General features: G+C 38.5%; 1 protein-coding gene across 18 annotated transcripts in view; it reads right to left on the bottom strand.

Moving 5' to 3' along the window:
* Positions 1-23,294, bottom strand: part of CSNK1G1 (casein kinase 1 gamma 1) — a 168,265-nt gene that overhangs the window by 90,243 nt on the left and 54,728 nt on the right. For 15 of the 18 annotated variants that reach the window (XR_009605933.3, XR_009605934.3, XM_060618316.3 and 12 more), the window contains exon 2: positions 8,816-9,212. Coding sequence is in view for 16 of the 18 variants with exons in the window: in XM_060618316.3 (XP_060474299.1) it covers positions 8,816-8,996 (181 nt within the window). In the remaining 2 variants the exon portion in view is untranslated. Of the gene's footprint in view, positions 1-8,815; positions 9,213-17,750; positions 18,309-18,884; positions 18,990-23,294 lie in introns of those variants that run through there. The other 3 variants (XM_078448724.2, XM_060618310.3, XM_060618312.3) reach the window with 2 other exon arrangements.

Below are 23,294 nucleotides of genomic sequence, written 5' to 3'. Positions count from 1 at the left end.
CCCTATCATTTTTTTTTGGAGCATTTTTTGGAGAACTAGAACAATCAATCACAAAATTTGTGTGGAACCACAAGAGATCCCAAATAGCCGAAACGACTTTGAAAAAGAAAAGCAAAGAAGCATCACAATTCTGGATTTCAAGTTACATTACAAAGCTATAGTTATCAAACAGTATGTTACTAGCACAAAAATAGACACAGAGATCAAAGAAACAGAACAGAAAACCCAAAAAGGGGACACAACTATCTGGTCAATTAATCTTCAACAAAGCTGGAAAGAATACCCAATGGGAAAAAAACAGTCTCTTCAACAAATGGTGCTGGGAAAACTGGACAGCTATATGCAGAAGAATGAAATTGGACCACTTTCTTTTCTTTTTTATTACTTAAAAAAATTTTTTTTAACATTTATTCATATTTGAGAGTGAGAGAGACAGAGCATGAGTGGGGGAGGGGCAGAGAGAGCAGGAGACACAGAAACAGAAGCAGGCTCCAGGCTCTGAGCTGCCAGCACAGAGCCCTACATGGGACTCAAACTCACGAACCTGTGAGATCATGACCTGAGCCGAAGTCGGACATCCAACCAACTGAGCCACCCAGGCACCCCTGGACCACTTTCTTATACCATACACATAAATAAATTCAAAATGGATGAAAGACCTAAATGTGAGACTTGTAACCATAAAAATCCTAGAGGAGAACATATAGGCAGTAACCTCTTTGACATGGGTCATAGCAAATTCTTTCTAGATGTGTCTTGGGAGGCAAGAACAAACTACTGGGACCTTCATCAAAATAAAATGCTTCTGCAGAGTGAAGGAAACAATCAATAAAACTAAAAGGCAACCTATGGGACGGGAGAAGATATCTGCAAATGACTTATCTGATAAAGGTTTAATATCCAAAATCTATAAAGAACTTATCAAACTCAACACCCCAAAAAAACAAAAACTCAGTTAAGAAATGTGCAGAAGATGGGGTCCCTGGGTGGCTCAAGTGGTTAAGCATCTGATTCTTGATCTCAACTCAGGCCATGATCTCACAGTTCGTGAGTTCGAGTCCCATGTTGGGCTTTTCCCAGACAGTGTGGTGCCTGCTGGGGATTCTATCTCTCTTTCTCTCTCCTCTCCATCTGTGACCCTCCCCTGCTTGTGCTTACTCTCGGAGGTTCTCTAATAAATAGACTTAAAAAAAAAAAAAGAAAAAGAAATGGGCAGAAGATACGAATAGACATTTTCCCAAAGAAGACATACATGCTCGGGGCGCCTGGGTGGCTCGGTCGGTTAAGCGTCCGACTTCGGCTCAGGTCATGATCTCGCGGTCCTTGAGTTCGAGCCCCACGTCAGGCTCTGTGCTGACTGCTCAGAGCCTGGAGGCTGTTTCAGATTCTGTGCCTCCCTCTCTCTCTGCCCCTCCCCTGTTCATGCTCTGTCTCTTTCTGTCTCAAAAATAAATAAACGTTAAAAAAAAAAATTAAAAAAAAAAAAAGAAGACATACATGCTCAACATTGCACACCATCAGGTAAATGCAAATCAAAACTCCAATGAGGTGGTACCTCACACCTGTCAGAATGGCTAAACTCAACAATACAAGAAACAACCAGTGCGGGTGAGGATAGGGAGAAAGGGGAACCCTCTTGCACTGTTGGTGGGAATGCAAACTGGTGCAGCCACTCTGGAGAACAGTATGGAGGTTCCTCAAAAAGTTAAAAACAGGGGCGCCTGGATGGCTTAGCGAGTTAAGCATCTGACTCTTGATTTCAGTTCAGGTCATGATCTCACAATTGTAGGACCCATATTGGGCTCCACACCACACTCAGTATGGAGCCTGGTAAGATTCTCTCTCTCCTTCTGCCTGTCCTGTGCTCCCATGCACACTCTCTCTCTCTCAAAAAAAAAAAAAAAAAAAAAAAAAGTTAAAAATAGAACTACCTTACAATCCAGCAATTGCACTACTAGGTTCTTAATCCAAACAATACAAAAATACTAATTCAAAGAGATATATGTACCCTGATGTTTACAGCAGCATTATCTACCACAGCCAAATTATGGAAACAGCCCAAGTGTCCACTGACTGATGAATGGATAAAGATGTGGTATGTGTCTGTGCACACACATTCGCACACACACACAATGGATTATTACTCAGCCATTAAAAAAGAATGAAATCTTGTCATTTGCAATGACACAGATGGAGCTAGAGAGTATTATGCTAAGTGAAATAAATCAGTCAGAGAAAGACAAGTACCATATTACTTCATTCATATGTAGGATTTAAGAAACAAATGAACAAATGGGGTAAAAAAGAGGGAGGCAAACCAAGAATCAAACTTTTTTTGTTAATTTTAGAGAGACAGTGAGAGAGAGTGAGCATGACTGGGGAAGAGGACAAGAGGGGGAGAGAAAGAAAAGGAATGAGAATTTCAAGCAAGCTCCACACCCACTGTGGAATAGAGGCTTGACACAGGGCTCAATCCCATGACCCTGAGATCATGACCTAAGCCGAAATCAAGAGTTGGACACTCAACTGACAGAGCCACCCAAGTGTCCCCCCCTCACTTTTTTTTTGAAAGACTCTTAACTAGAGAACAAATTGTTGGTTACCAGAGGGGAGGTGGGTGGGTAGGGATGGGTAAAATAGGTGATGAGGATTAAGGAGAGCACTTGCTGTGATGAGCATATGGAAGTGTTTAAATCACTATATTGTAACCTGAAACTAATAATGTACTGTATGCTAACAAACTGGAATTTAAGTAAAAACTTTAAAAAAACATGCACATGAAAAAAATTTTTAATCAAAACCTTCTGGAAAGCAGTTTCAATGATCTCAATTTGAGTCAGTGATTGGCCTAACTTCATTGACTTTTGATAGTAAGAAAAATGAGGGGTTCTCTAATGGCTCAAAGTCTGGAATAAGGCTTAATAGGGTGAGATAAAAGGGTGGGACGGTATTTATAAATGGGATCAAAGAAAGACCCATATATCCCGTTTCAAGAAGGGGAGCCTATGAAGTACTTACAGAGGCCTCTGCTTTACTAAGCAAATGAGTAAAACTTTCTATATCAGAGTGGTGAGAAAAAAAAATTGGAATGAATCACTCCAGAAAGCATGATATTCTGCAGCAGAAAAATACTAAAGTACTTTATTTTTTGAATTTAATTATTATGTAAAGTTTTAAAGTTTTATAATGATTACCCCATGTAACCTCACCCAATTTCAATAACTAAATTATTTTGAAGCAAATCCCAGGTATTATATTTTACTAAAAAATATTTCATTAAAGAGGCGCCTGGGTGGCTCAGTCAGTTAAGCATCCGACTTCAGCTCATGTCATGATCTCATGGTTCGTGAGTTCGAGCCCTGGGTCAGGATCTGTGCTGAAACCTCAGTGCCTGGAGCCTGCTTCAGATCATGTGTCTGTCTGTCTCTCTCGCTGCCCCTCCCCCACTCATGCTCTGTCTCTCTCTCAAAAATAAACATTAAAAAAACTTTTTTATTAAAAAAAATTTCATTATGAATCTCTAATAGATGTGAAGTACTTTTTCAGAACAGGCAGATGACTTGGTATTTGAAGACTTCTGCAATATAAATGTGGCAAATCAGAAGACCAAATGGAGATCCATGGACAAGGAGAAGGCTATACCAGTCAGACATTCAAGCCACTCAGGAAGAAAAGTCTACTTGGTCCTTTCAACAGTAAAAGGATTGAAAGTGAAAAAATACAACTATGAAAAGAGTTCAAAGTGATTCTAGAAGCAAGTGATTCTAGAAAAACTAAAACCATGGATTGTCAATTATTTGAATTTGATCATCAGCTGAAACAGTCTCATATGTTATTAATATTTGTTCTTTTGTTGTTTGTGCTTTTGTTCTTAACTAGGAATCCACTGTCAAATCTGAGGGTGTGAAGATTTAGACTTATTGTCTAAGAGATTTATAGTTTGGGCTCTTACATTTAGTTCTTTGATCCACTTTGGATTAATTTTTGAATATGGTATGAGGTCCAGGTTCAAATCAAATCCTTTGTATGTGAGTATCCAGTTGTCCTAAGAGTATTTATTGAAAAAATATAGTTCTCCATTGAATGGTCTTGGCATACTGGTCAAAAAGCAATGGATCACAGATGATTCTCAATCTATTATGTCTATTATAATGCCAGTACCACTGGCATTAAAATTTTTTTTAATGTTTATTTTTGAGAGACAGAGTGCAAGCGGGGGAGGGGCAGAGAGGGTGGGAGACACATAATCCGAGGCAGGTCCCAGGCTCCAAGCCATCAGCAAAGAGCCAGACGTGGGGCTTGAACCCATGAACCCTGAGATCATGACCTGAGCTGAAGTCGGATGCTTCAACGACTGAGCCACCCCAGGCACCTCTTGACTGCATTTCTAAAATATGTCCCAATATACATTTTTATTTTAAAGTTTTTTTTGTTTGTTTGTTTTAACGTTTATTTATTTTTGAGACAGAGAGAGATAGAGCATGAACGGGGGAGGGTCAGAGAGAGAGGGAGGCACAGAATCTGAAACAGGCTCCAGGCTCTGAGCAGTCAGCACAGAGCCCGACGCGGGGCTCGAACTCACATACCGCGAGATCGTGACCTGAGCCGAAGTCGGACGCCCAACCGACTGAGCCACCCAGGCGCCCCCCGATATACATTTTTAAATTCTAAAAAATTAAATTAATTAAATGAAATTAGAGGCTATCTTTGAGAAACGTGTCAAGAAAAATTAGAAAACTTTGGCAAGAGACATGTTATTTTCTCTTTAAAAATTTTCCTTTAAAAATTTTTTTGGGGGCGCCTGGGGGCTCAGTTGGTTGAGTGTCCGACTTTGGTTCAGGTCATGATCTCACAGCTTGTGAGATCACAGCTTTCTCACAGCTTTCACATCTACTTGGTCTCTCCAAGCTAGCAAACTCAGTGGTATTGGAAACCTTCCCCTCAAATAATTGGTTGGTCAAATCTGGCCTACAGCCTACTTCTGAAATTTCTCCCTCATTCATCCCTTCCTCTCAATCTCACTGTCAGTTGCAGAGCTAAGAGCTAAAGCAGTCCCACCCATTTCTGACTTAGACTCTAAAGGCAAACAAACATTTCTTAAGTACCCATTAAACATTTCTTAAGTACACATTATATGCCATAAACAGTAAAAAGGAGCTAAGAATATAAAGATTAATGAAGCAAAGTACTACCATCAAGCTCATCCGGAGGCAGAGAGATGCAGCAAGATAATACAATGTGACAAGTACTACAACAGAGCAAAATCCACAAGATGTCAATCTCTTTCTTATCTGATCTAATCTTAAAACTACCTGAATTATCTTTCTAGAATACAAACCAGATCCGTCACTCTTCTGTGGTAAAGTCCTTGGTGAGTCTACTCCACTGCCTACAGGATAAAGTCCAAATGTTTTAATACCATCCAAACACTTCACAGTCTGGTCCCAACCCACCTAATGGTACCTATTACTTCTCTTTTACTTCACATCCAATAACTCAGTCATGTACAATTAGTTGCTGCTCTGATAATATTTTGTGCTCCTAATATTGGAGAGCCCTGCTTCCTTGTGCCCACCAGCGGAAATCCTATCCTACTATCAAATAATACTTCCTCTCTGAAACCTTTATTAACCTCTGCCAATGTAGTTTTTATACAATCTATTGAAATACTTATCACTTCACATTTGTTTTTCTTTCTACTGCTAAACTGTGAGACAGATTTTTTTGAAAGTGTTTTTTAAGCTTATTTATTTTATTATTTTTTTAATGTTTATTTATTTTTGAGAGAGAGAGAGAGACAGAGCGTGAGCAGGGGAGGGGCAGAGAGGGAGACACAGAATCCGAAGCAGGCTCCAGGCTCCGAGTGGTCTGCACAGAGCTGGATGTGGAGCTTGAACCCACGAACCGTGAGATCATGACCTGAGCTGAAGTCAGACACTTAACCAACTGAGCCACCCAGGTGCCCCTATTTATTTTTGAGAGAGAGAGAGAGAGAGAGAAAGGGAAGGGAAAGGGCAGAAAGAAAGAGGAGGAGAGAGAGAATCACTGTCAGTGCAGAGCCCAAGGCTGGGCTCAAACTCACAAATCTTGAGATCATGACCTCAGGCAAAATCAAGAGTTAGACGCTCAACCAACTGAGCCATCCAGGCACCCTATGAAACTGAGATTCTTAAGGACAGAAACTAATTTTGTTATGCTACCTTACCCAAAGTCTAGAAAGACAATAATTACTCAAGAAATGTTTGTTAAATGGATGATGGGTGGAAACAGATTTGCAGAGAACAAAAATGTACTAATCATTACATTATTTTTTTTCTCTATCTAGAATCCAGAGTTCTACCTAAATCCAGTGGCACTAAGGCTACTACCTACCATCACCCCCACATACCAGGAGCCTGAAGGAGGTCATGTTTTTTCCTCTCTTCCTATTCATCTGGCTATCTATCTATCCAACCCACAAATTAACAACAGTAATACATAAAGAATCCCCACCCTACAAGGGGCTTATATTCAACTAAGGAGAGACAATTAACAGGTAAACAAATACAAATAAATCATATCAGGTAGTGATCCATGTGATGAATAAAATAGTTTGATAGGATAGAATACGGCTAGGAGAGAAATATGCCATTTTAAATGGAGGCCGGGAAGAAATCACTGAAGGTTTCTCTGAGAAGGTTACAAAAGTTGAAGCCTAAAGGATAAGAAGCAACCACCTAAGCAAAATTTGGGGGCAGAATTCTGTAGTAGAAGGAACTCTAAGTGAAAAGCTCTGAAGCAGAAATGCATTTGGCTGCTTGAGGGGCCGAGAGACAGTATGGCTAGAGAAAGAAATGAATTTGGAGGAAGAAAGCATGGCCTTGTAGGTGGTAGCCTTGGTGAAGGCCCATCTGCACCTGCCTTGAGTTTGGAATTTCCTAGTTTACATCTTCTGTTGGTCACACAACCTCCTACTTACTAATGTCACAGCAAAAGCACAATGGAAGGGAGTATATAGCATACCCATCCTGTTGTTAGGAAGATGTCAAACGATTCTGGAAGTACCTTTTCTCGTTTCTGTTGATTAAAATATTCCTAGATACAATGTCCTGACAATATGGCCCCAGAGCTAATGAAAACCTGGTAAGCACATAAGACTAAAATCACTTCAAAAGAAAGAAAAGCCTTTCCACTGACTACAAGGCAAGCCAAAATGAGAACTACCAAAATTATCCTAAATTCATGGGAGGAAATAAAACAGAACACTCTACTACTCTGAAATACACATGGGCTACAAATTTATCCTTTTAACTCAGTAAGTGTTTCTAAACCCATGTAAACTTAAAGATCGTACAATACAAATCCAGACTTAAGTAATTAGACAGATTTCTAGTTTTCATTGACTACAGTTTTTCTTCACCTTTAGAGAAATAAAACAATTTTGTGACCTTTTGAGAATGCAAGAATTTATATGCATCATAAACTGCCTCTCAGCAGTAATTCTGTGGATGTTCATGCCACAATCTATTTAATTCCAGCTTACTACTGTGATGTTAGAGCAAAGTCAATCCATTACATAAATGAATATTCAAGAAACTAGGTTCTAAAACAACTCAGTAGTTGCTAGGAACTCAAACAGTGTGAAATTACACATCTTACTCCTATTCTCAGTAGCATCTGCTGGCTTTGCTAACCTGACCATCACTAAATATAAAGAGCCTTCCATTACACTAGTCAGGTCTTAAAATTCCAGGCCGCTGGCCTTCCACTGGTAAAAATAAATTCACTGTCAGCATCCTTAAATTCAATTCTGCACCCAGTGATCTGTGGCTAGTGTACTGACTCTTTCCTGAATCTATGGGGGATTATACACAAGATTATTTTTCCTTCTTCTTTTGCAGATTAGTATTAGAGTTAGCAAACAATAATTATCTTATGCTCCCAAACTTCTGTTCCCCCAAGGGCTACAGTCCCTTACAACAGGTCTTCATATTAATCCATACCCAAAACAGCTATGGAGAAAAAGCAAATACTTTAGCCTAAAAGGGGACCTCTTCACATTCTCCACACTGATGTCCAAATTCATGTATTTATATCTTTCATTTTCTCTTCCCAATTTTGCTCAGGGAGAGCCACAGAAAAGTTTCTATGTACCTACTGTATCTTCTTCTCAATTTCTGCTTTATTCTGTTGTTTTTCATTATCTCACTCACATATTCACACCTGAAATTTAAAAATCCATTTCCTCGGTTGGGATATAAAATTGCATAATTTCTCCCTGGAGTTCTAGCTCAATCCTGATGTCAGGATTTCCAGGAAGAAATGCAAACACAGCATCAGTTGGAAAGCCTCTCTCAACAGGATGTATGTCCTTACAGACTGAGTCCGCATGTTACTGAGTAAGAATCTACTCTACTCTTCCCTTATCAGTCTGAATTGAAGCAAGGCCTTACTCCCTTCTCAGAGTGTGGTCCAAGGACCAACAATATCTAGGTGATCTGGAAATCTGTTAAACAGAATTTAGGACTCTACCTCTCAGAACAACTAAATCATAATTTTTATTTTTACTGATATCTGTACGCACATCTCCCTACATCATAAAATCTCAGAACTGGTGGTAAATTTAAGAACCTATCACACACAAACAGAGGGGAACCTTGGATACAACTCTAACTGATAATGACCAGTCCCCTTCACAAATCCTTTATTGCTTATACGAACAGGTCCTCCTTAGGAGAATTTCTCATAAAATCATAAACTTCTTGTCTTGAAACACACAAAAGCTAATTATAGCTGTTGGTGGTTGTGGAAGCGGCCGATATAAACAAGTTCTTACCTAATCTGAGCTCTCCGAAGTTCCCACACCCTATCTTCTTGCCAACCCTGAAGTTGGGTCCCACCATAAGAACCCCAGAGGATGTTGAGGAGCCAGACGGTCGGGTACAGTGTGCACTCCTTTGTGCCATGGGTTTAGTTGTCCGTTGTCTTTCATCCTTCTCTCTACTAGGATGGTCCATGATCCTACACGACAGAGTCTCTGCACAAGTAGCCTCAGTCTGTGTACCTCTCTTCAATACAAAAGTATGTCCAAATAAACTGTAGTCAGAGAAAGGTAAGGAAATCTTTTGGCACCATATTTATGTTTCTAATGTATTTCCAGGAGATGAACAACTGATTCGTTCTCGTAGGACACGTAGTCTCTGGATCTCAAGCATAGGAGGGTATTTTGTAACCTGGGTAAAAATCAAGAAAATATACACTTATAAGTTAAATTTTAAAACAAATCCAGAAAGTTACCACTAATTAGAATGGATCCTATCCAAAAATGAACAAAGTGGATAGCTTCCTGAAATGGGTTTTGATTTTATATCCTCCAACAGTTTAGCCATCTGGACTAGTTATTTATCTGATAACATAAGCTCAGTAGGCTGCAGACCACGGCAGCTAAGGGAACACACAAGTCGTTAATAGAAAATGCTGTCTTCTAGTACTGTACATATGACCCAAAAGAAAGCTGTTTACTCCGTTTTTCATCACTGGGTAACAGAAAGATAGATTAAGCCTAGTTAAATAAACTGAAGACAATTAAAAGCCCTTCCTTTAACTTTGGACAGAACCTGTCAGAAATGAAACTACTTACCGTCCCCTCCTCCATCCCCACCATTTATCAAGCACTGAGGGCAACAACATAACCCAAAACAAGTTATTGATTGACACAGACTACTTGTGTAAAAGACTTTCCAAAACCCTGGTGGTACTAAGCAGTTCTAGACTAAAGCTTTGTAAAACTCAACTCTTGGTTTACTTTTCACTGCAGACTGAGTATACAGTGACAGAGTCATGAAGCACAACTCCAAAATAAAAATAAAGCTGAGAAACAAAAAAATCTTAAGTAGAATCAATCCCTATCAGAATTCTCCTTTGTTACAATTCAAGACTAAGCCCAAGACAAAAGTTTAAAATGAGATAATTCTGATGCTATTTTTCATAAAACAGGTAATCTTTAACAACAACAACAACAAAAAATTCTGTTATCACCAATCACATACAAAACACATGCTTATGTTTTACTTTCATTAAATATTTTCCTTGAAATTTTAAGGAAAAGGAGAATTAGGACAACTGCTTGGTTGTTACTGCATATATACAATAAAGCAAAATGTCTATACTGCAAGCTTCTCATGGACATCTTTAATTTCTGAGTACAGGGACAGGGACAAACCTGTGAGCTGACGGTACAAATGGGCATATTATCCAAGATAAAATCTATTTACTTCAAACAATTAAAATAAACTGTTTATGTTCATCTTTTTTGTCTGTTTTCCTTGTATTACTAAAAGTGTATTATGACTTTAGGCTTCTACAAAGCTAATCCTCAATAAGATACATTTCTCTGAATTTGGGAAACAATACATCCACATTCAAAATGTATATTCTGTTTAAGACAAAATCAGGGTAATGAGGTCAGCAATTACTGGCTTTCTTACTTAAACAACACTTTGAGTTTATATTTCTCTCATTTTTCTCTTTCTTGCAATTGTATCCAATATCTTCCAATTATCTTTGTTGTTTACCAAAAGTCCCTCCAACAATATCAGTAAGAGAAGGGAAATGAAACTTAAGATGTTTTAGATAGCCCTATCTTAACTGGTGCGAGCATGTGTCTATGTATGAGAAACTGTCAAGCTATTCTTTCTTCCCTTATGTTATAAATTTCTTTGAAGGCAGGAAAAAGATGTGTCTTAGCCTATCCAGGCAATTTTGAGCATTCGACTAACTCCCACATTTTTATAAATTATTACTACTATAATAGCTTCATTTATAAGATTTGGAAAACTGTACTACCACCTTGTCTACTGCTCTTATTTTTCATATGTGTTCACTCTAACAGATGGAGGTTATTTTTGTAACGCTTGTCATTAACTTTCTCCATTGCACTTAAACTCATGAAACATTAGGTGGAGTAATCACATATAGCCCTCAGTAACCATGTATACTTGCATGCATGTATTAGAAAAACATACAGCACTTCCCAGGTTAGAAACCTGCAGAAAGTAAAGATTCGTGTTCAGCTGGGAAAAGGATGTTTTTAACACATGCTTGTACCCCAGAAGAATCACTTTACCTCCCACAAACATGGAAAAAAACTTACATTTAAGATATCAATTTTCTAATCTATCACGGAACATGAGCATGGTCTAATCTATAATTATGAAAGATGAATAATATTTAATACTACTGTTATATGGCACCTCTCATTTTTAAGAAACCAAACTAACTGAACAATTAAATTTTTAAAAATCCTGTTTATTTTTCACTACCCACTGCTCAAAACTAGATTCTACTTCCCAAATACAAACTCTTTAGCTTGTCATTTTTTAATCAGGTTATTTGGTTTTTTGGTGTTGATTTGTGTGAGTTCCTATGTATTTTGGATATTAATCCTTACCAGATATATCACTTGTAAATATCTTCTCTCTAATCCCTTAAATATAAACTCCTTAATTAAATTCTTGTATTAAAAAGTTACTACAGGGCCACTTAGATGGCTCAGTCAGTTAAACACCCAACTCTTCAACTCTTGATCTCATCTTAGGTCTTGATCTCAGGATTGTGAGTTCAAGCCCTGCTTTGGGCTCTGCACTGGGAGTGGAGGCTTCTTAAAAGAAACAAATGTTTTTTTTAATTAGAAAAAAAAAAGTTACTGCATAAACACAAGGTGCATCCATTGTTGGCCCTTACACTAGAATGGCTTCATAACTCTTCTTATTTTAGGCCTGACTCACATCCTATGCCCACTGCGAAATTTTTCATAACCAATTCATCATTAACACTTGGAGCACCCCTGTGTATACAGTGTATACATTTGCCACTCAGTATGCAACAGATTATATTGATATGTACTCTAGTATTCAATTTGATTATAAGCCTTTGAAATTAGGGCTCTTGTCCTATCTCCTTTAGTTTCTTGTATGTAATTGGTACTTAATAAATACTAACAATTATGATGGTCTTGCTCAACAAAAAACAGATTTTTCAACAATATAACCAAATATTTACACAAAATAATACATGTAAATAGAATCCTGATTAACCATAAGAACGTTTAGAATTCATCTAGAAAAGAAGCTAGTATTCTTTCATTTCAATCCATTAGTGTTAAGACAGGCTAGTTAGGATTTCCATTTCACAAAGATATTATTAAATGATTTATTTTTCGTTACTAGCAGATAACATATGAAAAAGTTAGCTCAAGAACCAGGTCAAACAGAACATCCAAGGTAAACATTAAATTATACTTTAACCAGGGTGCCTGGGTGGCTCAGTTGGTTAAGCATCCAACTTTGGCACAGGTCATAATCTCACAGTTTGCATGTTCAAGCCCCACATCAGGCTCTCTGCCGTCATCGCCGAGCCTGCTTCAGATATCGTCTCCCTCTTTCTGACCTTCCCTCTCTCTTTTTCAAAAATAAATAAAAATGAAAATAAAAATTATACCTTAAGTTTGTTTTTATTTAAAAATTTTTTCATGCTTATTTATTTTGAGAGAGTTAGAGAGCAAGTGCAAGTTGGGGAGGGCCAGAGAGAGAGAGGGAGAGAGAGAATCTGAAGCAGGCTCCATGCTGTCAGCATAGAGCCCAATGTGGGGCTTGATCCCATGAACCACAAGATCATGACTTGAGCTGAAATCAATAATCAGATTCCCAACTGACTGAGCCACCCAGGCGCCCCATACCTTAACCTTATTTTTAAAAAATGACTTCCAGGGGCGCCTGGGTGTCTCAGTCGGTGGAGCATCTGACTTCGGCTCAGGTCGTGATCTCACAGTTTGCGAGTTCGAGTCCCATGTGGGGCTCTGTGCTGGCAGCTTGGAGCCTGGAGCCTGATTCAGATTCTGTGTCTCCCTCTCTCTCTGCCCCTCCCCCACTCACACTCTGTCTCTCTCTGTCTCTCAAAAATAAATAAATGTTAAAAAAAAAAAAATTAGGGGCGCCTGGGTGGCGCAGTCGGTTAAGCGTCCGACTTCAGCCAGGTCACGATCTCGCGGTCCGTGAGTTCGAGCCCCGCGTCAGGCTCTGTGCTGACGGCTCGGAGCCTGGAGCCTGTTTCCGATTCTGTGTCTCCCTCTCTCTCTGCCCCTCCCCCGTTCATGCTCTGTCTCTCTCTGTCCCAAAAATAAATAAAAAAACGTTGAAAAAAAAAAATTAAAAAAAAAAAAAATTAAAAAAAATAAATAAAAAATGACTTCCAAAGATAGCAGTAAAAGACAAACTATATGATTTGTCCTTTTTTTTTTTTAACAGTAAAAAAAAGGGGGGAGGGGAATTCCACTTTCTTGCACCATATACAAAATCAACTCAAATCAGATTAAAGATCTAAATGTAAGACCTGAAACCTTAGTTAGAACTCCTAAAAAAGAACCACAGGCAGTAAACTTTTGGATATCAGCCTTAGCAGTATTTTTTTGGATCTGTCTCCTTAAGCAAAGGAAACAAAGTAAAAATAAACTATTGGGACTAAACTAAAAAGCTTCTGCACAGCAAAGGAAACCATCAAAAGAACAAAAAGGCAATTTACTGAATGAGGGAAGATATTTACAAATGATATATCTGGTAAAGGTTAATATCCAAAATATATAAGGAACTCACACAAATCAACACCAAAAACCCAAATAACCTGAATAAAAAATCGACAGAAGGCCTAAATAGACATTTTTCCAAAGACAAAGACATATGAAAAGATGCTCAAATCACTAATCATCAGGGAAATGCAAATCAAAACCACAATGAGATATCAACCTCACACCAGTCAGAATACCTAGTATCAAAAAGACAAGAGGGGCACCTGGGTGGCTCAGTTAAGTTTCTGACTCTTGATTTCAGCTCAGGTCATGATCTTGCAGTTCTTGGGAACAAGCCCTGCTTTGGGCTCTGCACTGACAACTGCAGAGCCTGCTTGGGATTCTCTCTCTCTCCCTCTACCTCTGCCCCTTCCCTGCTTGTGCTCTGTCTCCCTCCGTCTCAAAAATAAATAAACTTAGAAAAAAAAAAAAGACAAGAAATGGGGCATCTGGATGGCTCTGTCAGTAAAGCATGCAACTCTTGATATTGGGGCTCTGAGTTCGAGTCCCATGTTGGGCGTAGAGATTACTTAAAAATAAAATCTTAAAAAAAAAAAAAAAGATAAGAAATAAGTATTGGCAAGAATGTGGAGAAAAAGAAACCCCTCTGCACTGTTGGTGAGAATGTAAATGGATGTAGCAACTCTGAAAAACAGAACGGAGATTCCTAAAAAAAAAAAACAGAAATACCATATAACCCAGTAATTCCACTACTGGCTGTTTACCTAAAGAAAACAAAAACACTAATTCAAAAAGATATATGGGGCACCTGGGTGGCTCAGTGGGTTGAGCATCTGACTTCAGCTCAGGTCATGACCTCATAGTTCATGAGTTCAAGCCCTCCATCGGGCTTGCTAATGTCAGCACAGAGCCCTCTTTGGATCTTCCCTCCCTCTCTCAAAAAAAAAAAAGAAAAAGATATATGCACTCTTATGTTTACTGCAGCATTATTTACAATAGCCAAGATATGGAAGCAACCTTAGTGTCCATTGATAGATGAGTGAATAAAGATGTGGGGTGTGTGTGTGTGTATGCAAATCAAATACTACTCAGCCATTAAAAAGAATGGAATCTTGCCATTTTGTGACATGTATGGACTGAGAAGCTACTTACGTGAAATAAATCAAAGACAATACCATATGATTTCACTTATATGTGGAATCTAAAAAACAAAACAAATGAACAAATGAACAACAAAAAAAGACTCATAAACCACCAGAGAACAAACTGGTGGTTACCACAGGGGAGGAGGATTAGCAAGATAGGGGAAGGAGATTAAGAGGTACAAAATTCCAGTTATAGGGTAAGTAAGTCACAAGGATAAAAAGTGCAATATAAGGAATGTAGACACTAATATTGTAGTAAGTTTATATGGTGACAGATGGTAACTACACTTATTGTGGTGAGCATTTCATAATGTATATAATTGCTAAACTGCCACGTCATACACCTGAAATAAATGTAGTATTTACTGTATGTCAACTGTATGTAAATAAAAAAGGGGGAAGAGAAATTATATACACGTAATAAGCAGATGTTTCTTTTTCTGGTAAATAAACCACTTAGCAATCACTTGCAATTTATTTATTAGACATGTAAATGTTATGACAAATTTTTAGAGTCATACCAGCAAGTTCCTTTGGAAGCTTAATTCTTATAGTTTCTCTGAATTTAAGCATGCCTAATTTAAGAGGAAAGGTATTTTTTAAAGTATAACACTCCAGGGGTACCTGGGGGGCTCAGTTGGTTAAGTGCCGGACTCTTGGTTTCAGCTGAGGTCATGATCTCACGGTTTCCTGAGTCTGAGTCCGCACAGGCTCTGGGCTGACAGTGCGGAGCCTACCTGGGATTCTCTCCCTCTCTCTCTCTGACCCTCCCCGATTTGTGTTTTCTCTCAAAATAAATAAATAAACTTAAAGAAAAAAAAAAACTTTAACATTCCATGTATTCTTTGTAATCAAAAGTTGTAATTCATTTCAGGAACTGGTTTAACCCTTCCCAGAAGGCATCACCCCACCAATTAAGCCTCAGTTAGTGAATACAAACAGATTTATACACACGGCTTTCCTGACTGGGAAATTTTTTTTTTAATTTATTTTTGGGACAGAGAGAGACACAGCATGAACGGGGGAGGGGCAGAGAGAGAGGGAGACACAGAATCGGAAACAGGCTCCAGGCTCCGAGCCATCAGCCCAGAGCCTGACGCGGAGCTCGAACTCATGGACCGCGAGATCGTGACCTGGCTGAAGTCGGACGCTTAACCGACTGCGCCACCCAGGCGCCCCTGACTGGGAAATTTTAAGAGCTCTCTAGTAGATCAAAGAATTATTGCTAATAGTAAAATCAAAAAATCCAATTCATCAAATTGTAGGTAGGGAACTGAGGCCAAATCTGCTGGTTTATGATAAGAGTTGAAGAATATGGCTATCCTCAGCTGTGGTCAGTGAAAAGTTTTCCTTCACAGATTTCTCTAGAAGATATCTTAAAGCATTCTATCACACTGAAATGAGAGAAACTTACGTTTCTAGCAACAACCGTCCTGTGCCAATATACAAAAGAAATCATCCCAAACCAAGAGTTCATCTGGCTCAAAGTCACTCTCTTGTAAGGCAGTAACAGATGCTTTGTGGAAGAGATAGGTATGGTCTTCTTTCATGAATCAAATGCCTAAAGTGAATTTACTGATTTATGTAACAGTATTTTGAGAAGCTGCATGAAGTCTAAAAAACTGGAACCATACTATAAAACCACAAGACAATGTTTAAAGAATTACAGCTGTGACTGTTAAGAGAAAATAAATCACTGAATTACTAGTTGTTATTTCAGATTCTCATATATTGGCACTGTCAAAATGAGGCTTGTAACATACTTAAATTTTAAAGCCAAACACACATGGTCTTTGTTGATAGTCAAGACAAGAGACAGGCATCTCAATCTCTCTTTTCTGAGATAATTTAGGATGAAATTGCTTGGAGGTGAAGGACTGCTGGATCGTATGGTAACTGTATGTTTACTTAAAGAGTCTCTGAAGTGACCAAACCCTTCTGCTGTTCTTTCATCTACCACGTACTAGCTTTGGTGCTAAGGCTTGTGGCCTCTCAGTCACAAGTTTCAGCTTCAGATATCACTTCTCACACCAGTAACCAAAACAGAAAAGAAAGTGCAAAGCAAAAGACTTTCTTGTCATGTATCTTTTTCTTGGTAAGGATGAAAATTCTTCTCAGAGCCCAGAGCAAAATTCCCTTTGTGTCACGTGGCCAAGAGCGCATGCAACGGTATCAAAATTCTCACTGTAAGCTCCTCACATTTAGAACACAGAATAAATTTCAAGAGCAGCATCACACCTAAAGAAGGTATTGACTACTCAGTAAAAATGCTATCTGTATATGTGCATGTGCTTGTATGTGTGTGTGTGCCAAAAGAATGTCAAAACTTACACAACAACAAAAAAAATTAAAAGACAATTTAAGGACAAATCAAAGTCTTATAAGTCATTTTAGCTTAAAAAAAAAAAGACACAGTAAGAACATCACTTTAATTAACCTAACAAATGACCAAAATTGATTTACTTTTTAGCCACATTATTGGAGTGCTATTATTAAAGGGAAGAACAGTGTTTACAGATCCTAATAGTATTACTGTTTCTCTTTTCCACAAATTCCAATTATTAATGTCTCCCAAATGTTTCTCATTCTTACCACCCTATCCCTCACTGCTCCGTCTATTTTCACCTAATGATTATTTTTTCAGTTTTTTAATTTATTTTAATGTTTATTTAGTTTTGAGAGAGAGAGAGAGAGAGAGAGAGAGAGAGAGTGAGCAGGGGAGGGGCAGAGAGAGAGGGAGACACAAAATCCGAAGCAGGCTCCAGGCTCTGAGCTGTCAGCACAGAGCCCAACATGGGGCTCAAACCCATGAACCGTGAGATCATGACCTGAGCTGAAGCTAGACGTTTAACTGACTGAGACACTCAGGTGCCCCTATTTTTTCAGTTTTAAGATCACCCTCTTAGCAATCTCAAATATAAAATACAGTGTTAACTATAGTCACCATGCAGTACATTACATTCCCAAAACTTATTTATCTTATCATTGGAAGTTTGTACAGGAGTCTCCCGGTGTCCCCCTTAACCATAGTTTCAGTTACCTACAGTCAACTTCCATCTAGGCGGGGATAATCTTCCTTCTGCCATATCATCAGAAGGTCAATAGAAGCCTAAGGCTACATCATAATGCCTATGTCATTCACTTCATCTCATCATGTAAGCACCTGATCATCTCACATCATCACAAGAATAAAAAGAGTGAACACAGTACAGTAAGACTGGCAGGAGGAATGATATTCACGTAACCTCTATTACTGTCAGCTATTATTGCTAATCTCTTACTGTGCCTAACTGATAAACTTTATCGGAGGTATGTATGTATAGGAAAAAATACAGCATATATAGGGTACAGTACTATCCATGATTTCAGGCATCTACTGGGGGTCCTGGAACTTATCCCTTGCAGATAAGGTGGGGGACCACTATACCTTTTAACCACCTTCACAACCCTTCCCACACCCACTCCTACCTCCTGCCCCCTGCCTCAGGCAACACCAATCTGCTGTTCTGAGTTCAGGTTTTTTACATTCCATACATGTGAGATCATACAGTATTTGTTTTACTCTGTCTTATTTCACTTAGGATAATGCCCTCAAGGTCCATTCACATTGCCATGAATGGCAGTATTTATTTTTATGGCTTAATAGTATCGTGTGTGTGCATGTGTGTATGTGTGTATTACACACATACACTTCACCTTGTTTGTTCACTTATCTGTTGATGGGCACTTAGCCTGTTTCTATGTCTTGGCTATTGCACATAATGCTGCAACGAACATGGGGGTAAAGTTATCTCTTAATTTCTTGAGGAACTTTCTTACTGTTTCCTACAGCAGGTGTACCAATTTACATTTCCACCAACAGTGCACAAGGGTTCCCTTTTCTCCACATCCTTACCAACTTTTTATTTATCATTTTGACGACAGTCATTTTAACAGGTGTGAAGTGTTACTTCATTGTGGTTTTGATTTGCATTTCCCTGGGATTAATAATATTGAGCATTTTTCCATATACCTGTTGGCCACCTGTATGTTTTCTTTGGAAAAATGTCTTTTCAGTTCCTCTGCCCATTTTTAATCAGATTTTTTTGACTGACTTGTTTGATTTTTTAATATATTTTAGATATTGACCACTTATCAGATATATGATTTGCAAATATTTTCTCCATTCAGTAGGTTACCTTTTCCTTTTATTGATGGCTCCCTTTACTGTGCAGAAGCTTTTTAGTTTGAGGTAGTCCCACTTGTTTATTTTTGCTTTTCGTTGCCTTTGCTTAGTCTGTCAACTAATAAAAAAAAAAAATTATTGTCAGGACCAACGTGAAGATGCTTACCCCTATGTTTTCTTCTAGGAGTTTTGCAGTTTCAGGTCTTACATTCAAGACTATCATCAATTTTGAGTTGTTTTCTGTGATGTAAGACAGGGGTCCAGTTTTTCTATCACCATTTACTGAAGAAACTATCATTTCTCTATTGTATATTCTTGGCTCCTTTCTTACAAATTAGTTGACCATATATGCATGGGCTTATTTCAGGGATCTCTATTCTGTTCTGCTGATCTATGTGTCTGTTTTTAGCCCAATACCATATTGATTACTATAACTCTGTATTACAGTTTGGAATCCAAAAGTATGATGTTTCCGGTTTTGTTCTTTGTCAAGATTGTTGAGACTATTTGGGGTCTTTCATGGTTCTATACAAATTTTTAAGATTACTTTTTCTATTTCTGTGAAAACTGCCATTGGAATTTTGATACAGATTGCATTGAATCTGTAGATCACTTTGGGTAGTATGCACATTTTAACAATATTAATTCTTCCAATCCATGAGAATGGAATATCTTTCCATTTATTTGTGTCTTCTTCAATTTCTTTCTTTAAATGTCTCACAGTTTTCAGTTTCACCTTCCTGATTAAATTTATTACCAGGTATTTTATTCTTTTTCATACAGTTATAAATGGGACTTTTAAAAACCCCTCTTATTTATTTATTTATTTACTTACTTACTTACTTACTTACTTACTTACTTTGAGAGCAAGAGAGACAGCAGAGGAGGGGAACACAGAAAGGGAGAGAGAGAATCCCAAGCAGGCTCTGTGCTCAGCTCTGAGCCTGATACAGGGCTCCATCTCATGAACCATGAGATCATGACCTGAACTGAAATCAAGAGTCAGACGCTTAACTGATTGTGCCACCCAGGCACCCCTAAAAATTCCTCTTTCTGACAGTTCATTACTGCAGAGAGATGTGGATTTTTGTACATTCATTTTGTATCCTGCAACTATTTGTTGATTAGTTCTAAAGTTTTTTTCATAGAGACTTTAGGGTTTTCTATACATAGTATCAGGTCAACTGCAAACAGTGACAATTTTACTTCTTCCTTTCCAATTTAGATGCCTTTTGATTTCTTTTCCTTGACTAATTGCTCTGGCTAGGTCTTCCAGTACTACGCTGATTTCTTCTTTGACTCATTCATTTTTCAGGAGCATGTTGTTTAATCTCCACATATTTCTGAATTTTCTATTTTTCCTTGTAATTGATATCTAGTTTCATGCCATTGTGGTCTGCAAAGATGCTCGATATGCTTTCAGTCTTCTTAAGCTCATTAAAATTTGTTCTGTGACCTAACATATTATCCTAGAGAATATTCTGTGTGTGGTTGAGAAGAAGCATATCCTGCTGCTGTTGAACGGAATGTTGTGTAAATCTATTAAGTCTATCTGGTCTAGTATATACTTCAAGTCCAATGTTTACTTACTGAATATCTGTCTGGATGATCCATCCATTATTGCAAGTGGGGTACTGAAGTCCCACACTATTATTGTGTTCCTATTTCTCCTTTCAGGTCTATTAATATTGATACATATTCAAGAGCTCCGATGTTGGGTGCATAAATATTTACAAAAGTTCTATCATCTTGTTGGACTGAACATTACCATTACATAATGACCTCATCTCTTATTACAGTATTTGTCTTAATGTCTGTTTTGTCTGACCATAAGTATAGCTACCACTGCTTTCTTTTGTTTTCCATTCGTAGAGATTATCTTTTAACATCTCTTCACTTTCCATTTGTGTGTGTCCTTAAACCAGATGTATCTCCTATAGGCAGCATGTAATTGGGTCTTATCTTTTTATCCATTAACCCACTACATGTCTTTTGATTGGGGAGTTTAGTCCGTTTATATTTAAAGTCATTATTGATATATATGGACTTACTATTATCATTTTGTTAACTGTTATCTGGCTGTTTTGCAATTCCTTTGTTCCTTTCTTTTGTTTTTTGGTTTTTGGTTTTTTTCCTTTGTTCCTTTCTTATTCTTTGTCTCTTCCTTTGTGACTTGACGATTTTCTTTAGTGTATGCTTAGATTCCTTTTACTTCCTCTTTCAAGTATCTATTATAGGTTTCAGCTTTATAGTTGCAATGAGACATATATTCTATATAATAGTCTATTTTAAGCTGATAACGTAAAATGTACACTAAAGCTTTATATTTCTACTCACCCCCCTTTTATTTTTTTAAGTTTATTTATTTTGAGAGAGAGAGAGAGAGAGAGAGAGAACGCAAGAGAGAGCACAGGCAAAGAGGAGAGAGAGAATCCCAAGCAGACCCAACAGCGCAGAGCCCAAGGCAGGGCTTGAATTCACAAACTGTGAGATCATGACCTGAGCTGAAATCAAGAGTCAGATGTATAACCAACCCAACCACCCAGGCACCCCCCTTCCATGTTTTTGATTCCACAATTTACATCTTTTTACCTTGTGTATCCATTAAGAAATTACTGTAGCTTGGGGCTACAATAACTTATTATTTAAAATAAACATTAAAGAAAGAAATTATTGTAGCTTGTTATTTTTACTACATTTCTTTTTCTTTAAATGTAAGTGATTTCTTTTAAATGTTCAGTTTTTTAAATTTATTTTGAGAAAGAGAGAGAGAACGTGTGCATAAGTGGGGGAGGGGCAGAGAGAAAGGGAGAGAGAGAATTCCTAACAGGTTCCACACGGTCAGCACAGAGCCTGATGCAGGGCTCAAACTCACAGACTATGAAATCATAACCCAAGCCGAAATCAAGAGCCCGATGCTTAAATGACTGAGCCACCCAGACACCCAGCTACTTTTCTCTTTTAACCTTCACACTAGATATATGTGATTTACCTATACCATTACAACATTACAGTATTCTGGATTTAACTATATATTTACCTTTACCAATGAGATTTATACATTCATATGGCTTCCTGTTAGTTTATTTATTTATTTTCGGGGGGGGGGGGGTGGGTTGGGGCAGAAAAGATGAAAAGAGAGAACTCTAAGAGGGCTCCAAGCTCAGCATGGTGCCTGATGTGAGGCTTGATCCCATGACCCTCAGCTCATGACCTGAGCTGAACTCATGAGTCAGACACTGAATGGCTGAGCCACCCAGGTGCCCTGAACTCCTTCAATCAATCCTTCAATTTCTGCTTGTCTAGAAACTATCACTCCTTCAATTCCAAAGGATTTCTGACTTCAGTGACCATCTTTATGACCATTATTTTGAAATCTTTATCAGGTAAATCACTTATCGGTTTCTCAAGTGTTATCTTGTTCTTTTGTTCATAAAATACTCCGGTTTCTTCATTTTCCTTGACTTCACTGGTTTCTGTGTAATGGATAAACACCTACCCCTCCCAATCTTGACAGAGTAGTCTCCTGCAGGAGATGAACCTCATTACTCAGCCAGGCCCTAGCTCTTAGTTTTTTCTGAAATCTTTGTGATTGTCCAAGCCACCTTGTTTGTTCTTAATGGTTCTCAGTAGTTGAGGATGTGCCAAGACCTGTCTGTGTCTCAAAGGAGAAGCTCTTAGTCAGCATTTCGATGAAGGCTAACTAGAAGCCGGACCTAACTAGAAGCCGGACCTTCAAGTAACAGCTTTTAAAGTATGAAAGTAGGTCTCTTTCAGGGAGACTGAGAGCTGGGATTTTCAGTACACTTCCTATCCACTCATTCCTGGGGGCGATAGTCAGCTAAAAACTGTTATAGTCTTGTGGGGCTCACAAACACAAGTCCTGCTGGCCACCAGACTCAGGAAATCAAGGGGTGCACACCCCCAGGCAGTAGTCACAAAGGCCAGGGCACCAGATGATTACAGAAACTCATCCTAAGAAGACACTGGTAACAGGGAGTGGGTCGGAGGGAGAATGTAGAAGTGGCACCTGCCAGCCTCCCAGGTCTGCATGGAGGATTGTGGTCTGTCCCTAGATGTGTGTTAAATCAGAAGCATGACTCTCAGGCAGCAGCTTTTCAAGTAAACAAACAGTCCTCTTTCAGGTAAAGACCAGGAGATGGGCATTTCTGTCTTTTGCCTCTGCACTGAGCCATAGTGTGGATAGCCATAGCAGATTCCTCAGCGGGCTCTTAGGCACTGTTTGTTTGCTACAGTCTTTGGGTCCTATGGACACAAGCTCCACTGGCTTTCAGAGCTAGGTGTGTTGGGATCCCATTTGTCAGACAGAAGCCTTAAATTTTGAGGCACTAGATTTTGACTGCAAACCCTTACTCCTCAGGGAGAAGCTGGGAATTGTGAGTTCCCTCCTAATTTGTATGTT

This window comes from Panthera onca, chromosome B3 (genome assembly GCF_046562875.1).
Source record: "Panthera onca isolate mPanOnc1 chromosome B3, mPanOnc1 haplotype 2, whole genome shotgun sequence".
NCBI classification, from domain to species: domain Eukaryota; kingdom Metazoa; phylum Chordata; class Mammalia; order Carnivora; family Felidae; genus Panthera; species Panthera onca.
The sequence above is the reverse complement of the archived record's forward strand: the minus strand, read 5'-3'. Positions and strand labels throughout refer to the sequence as shown.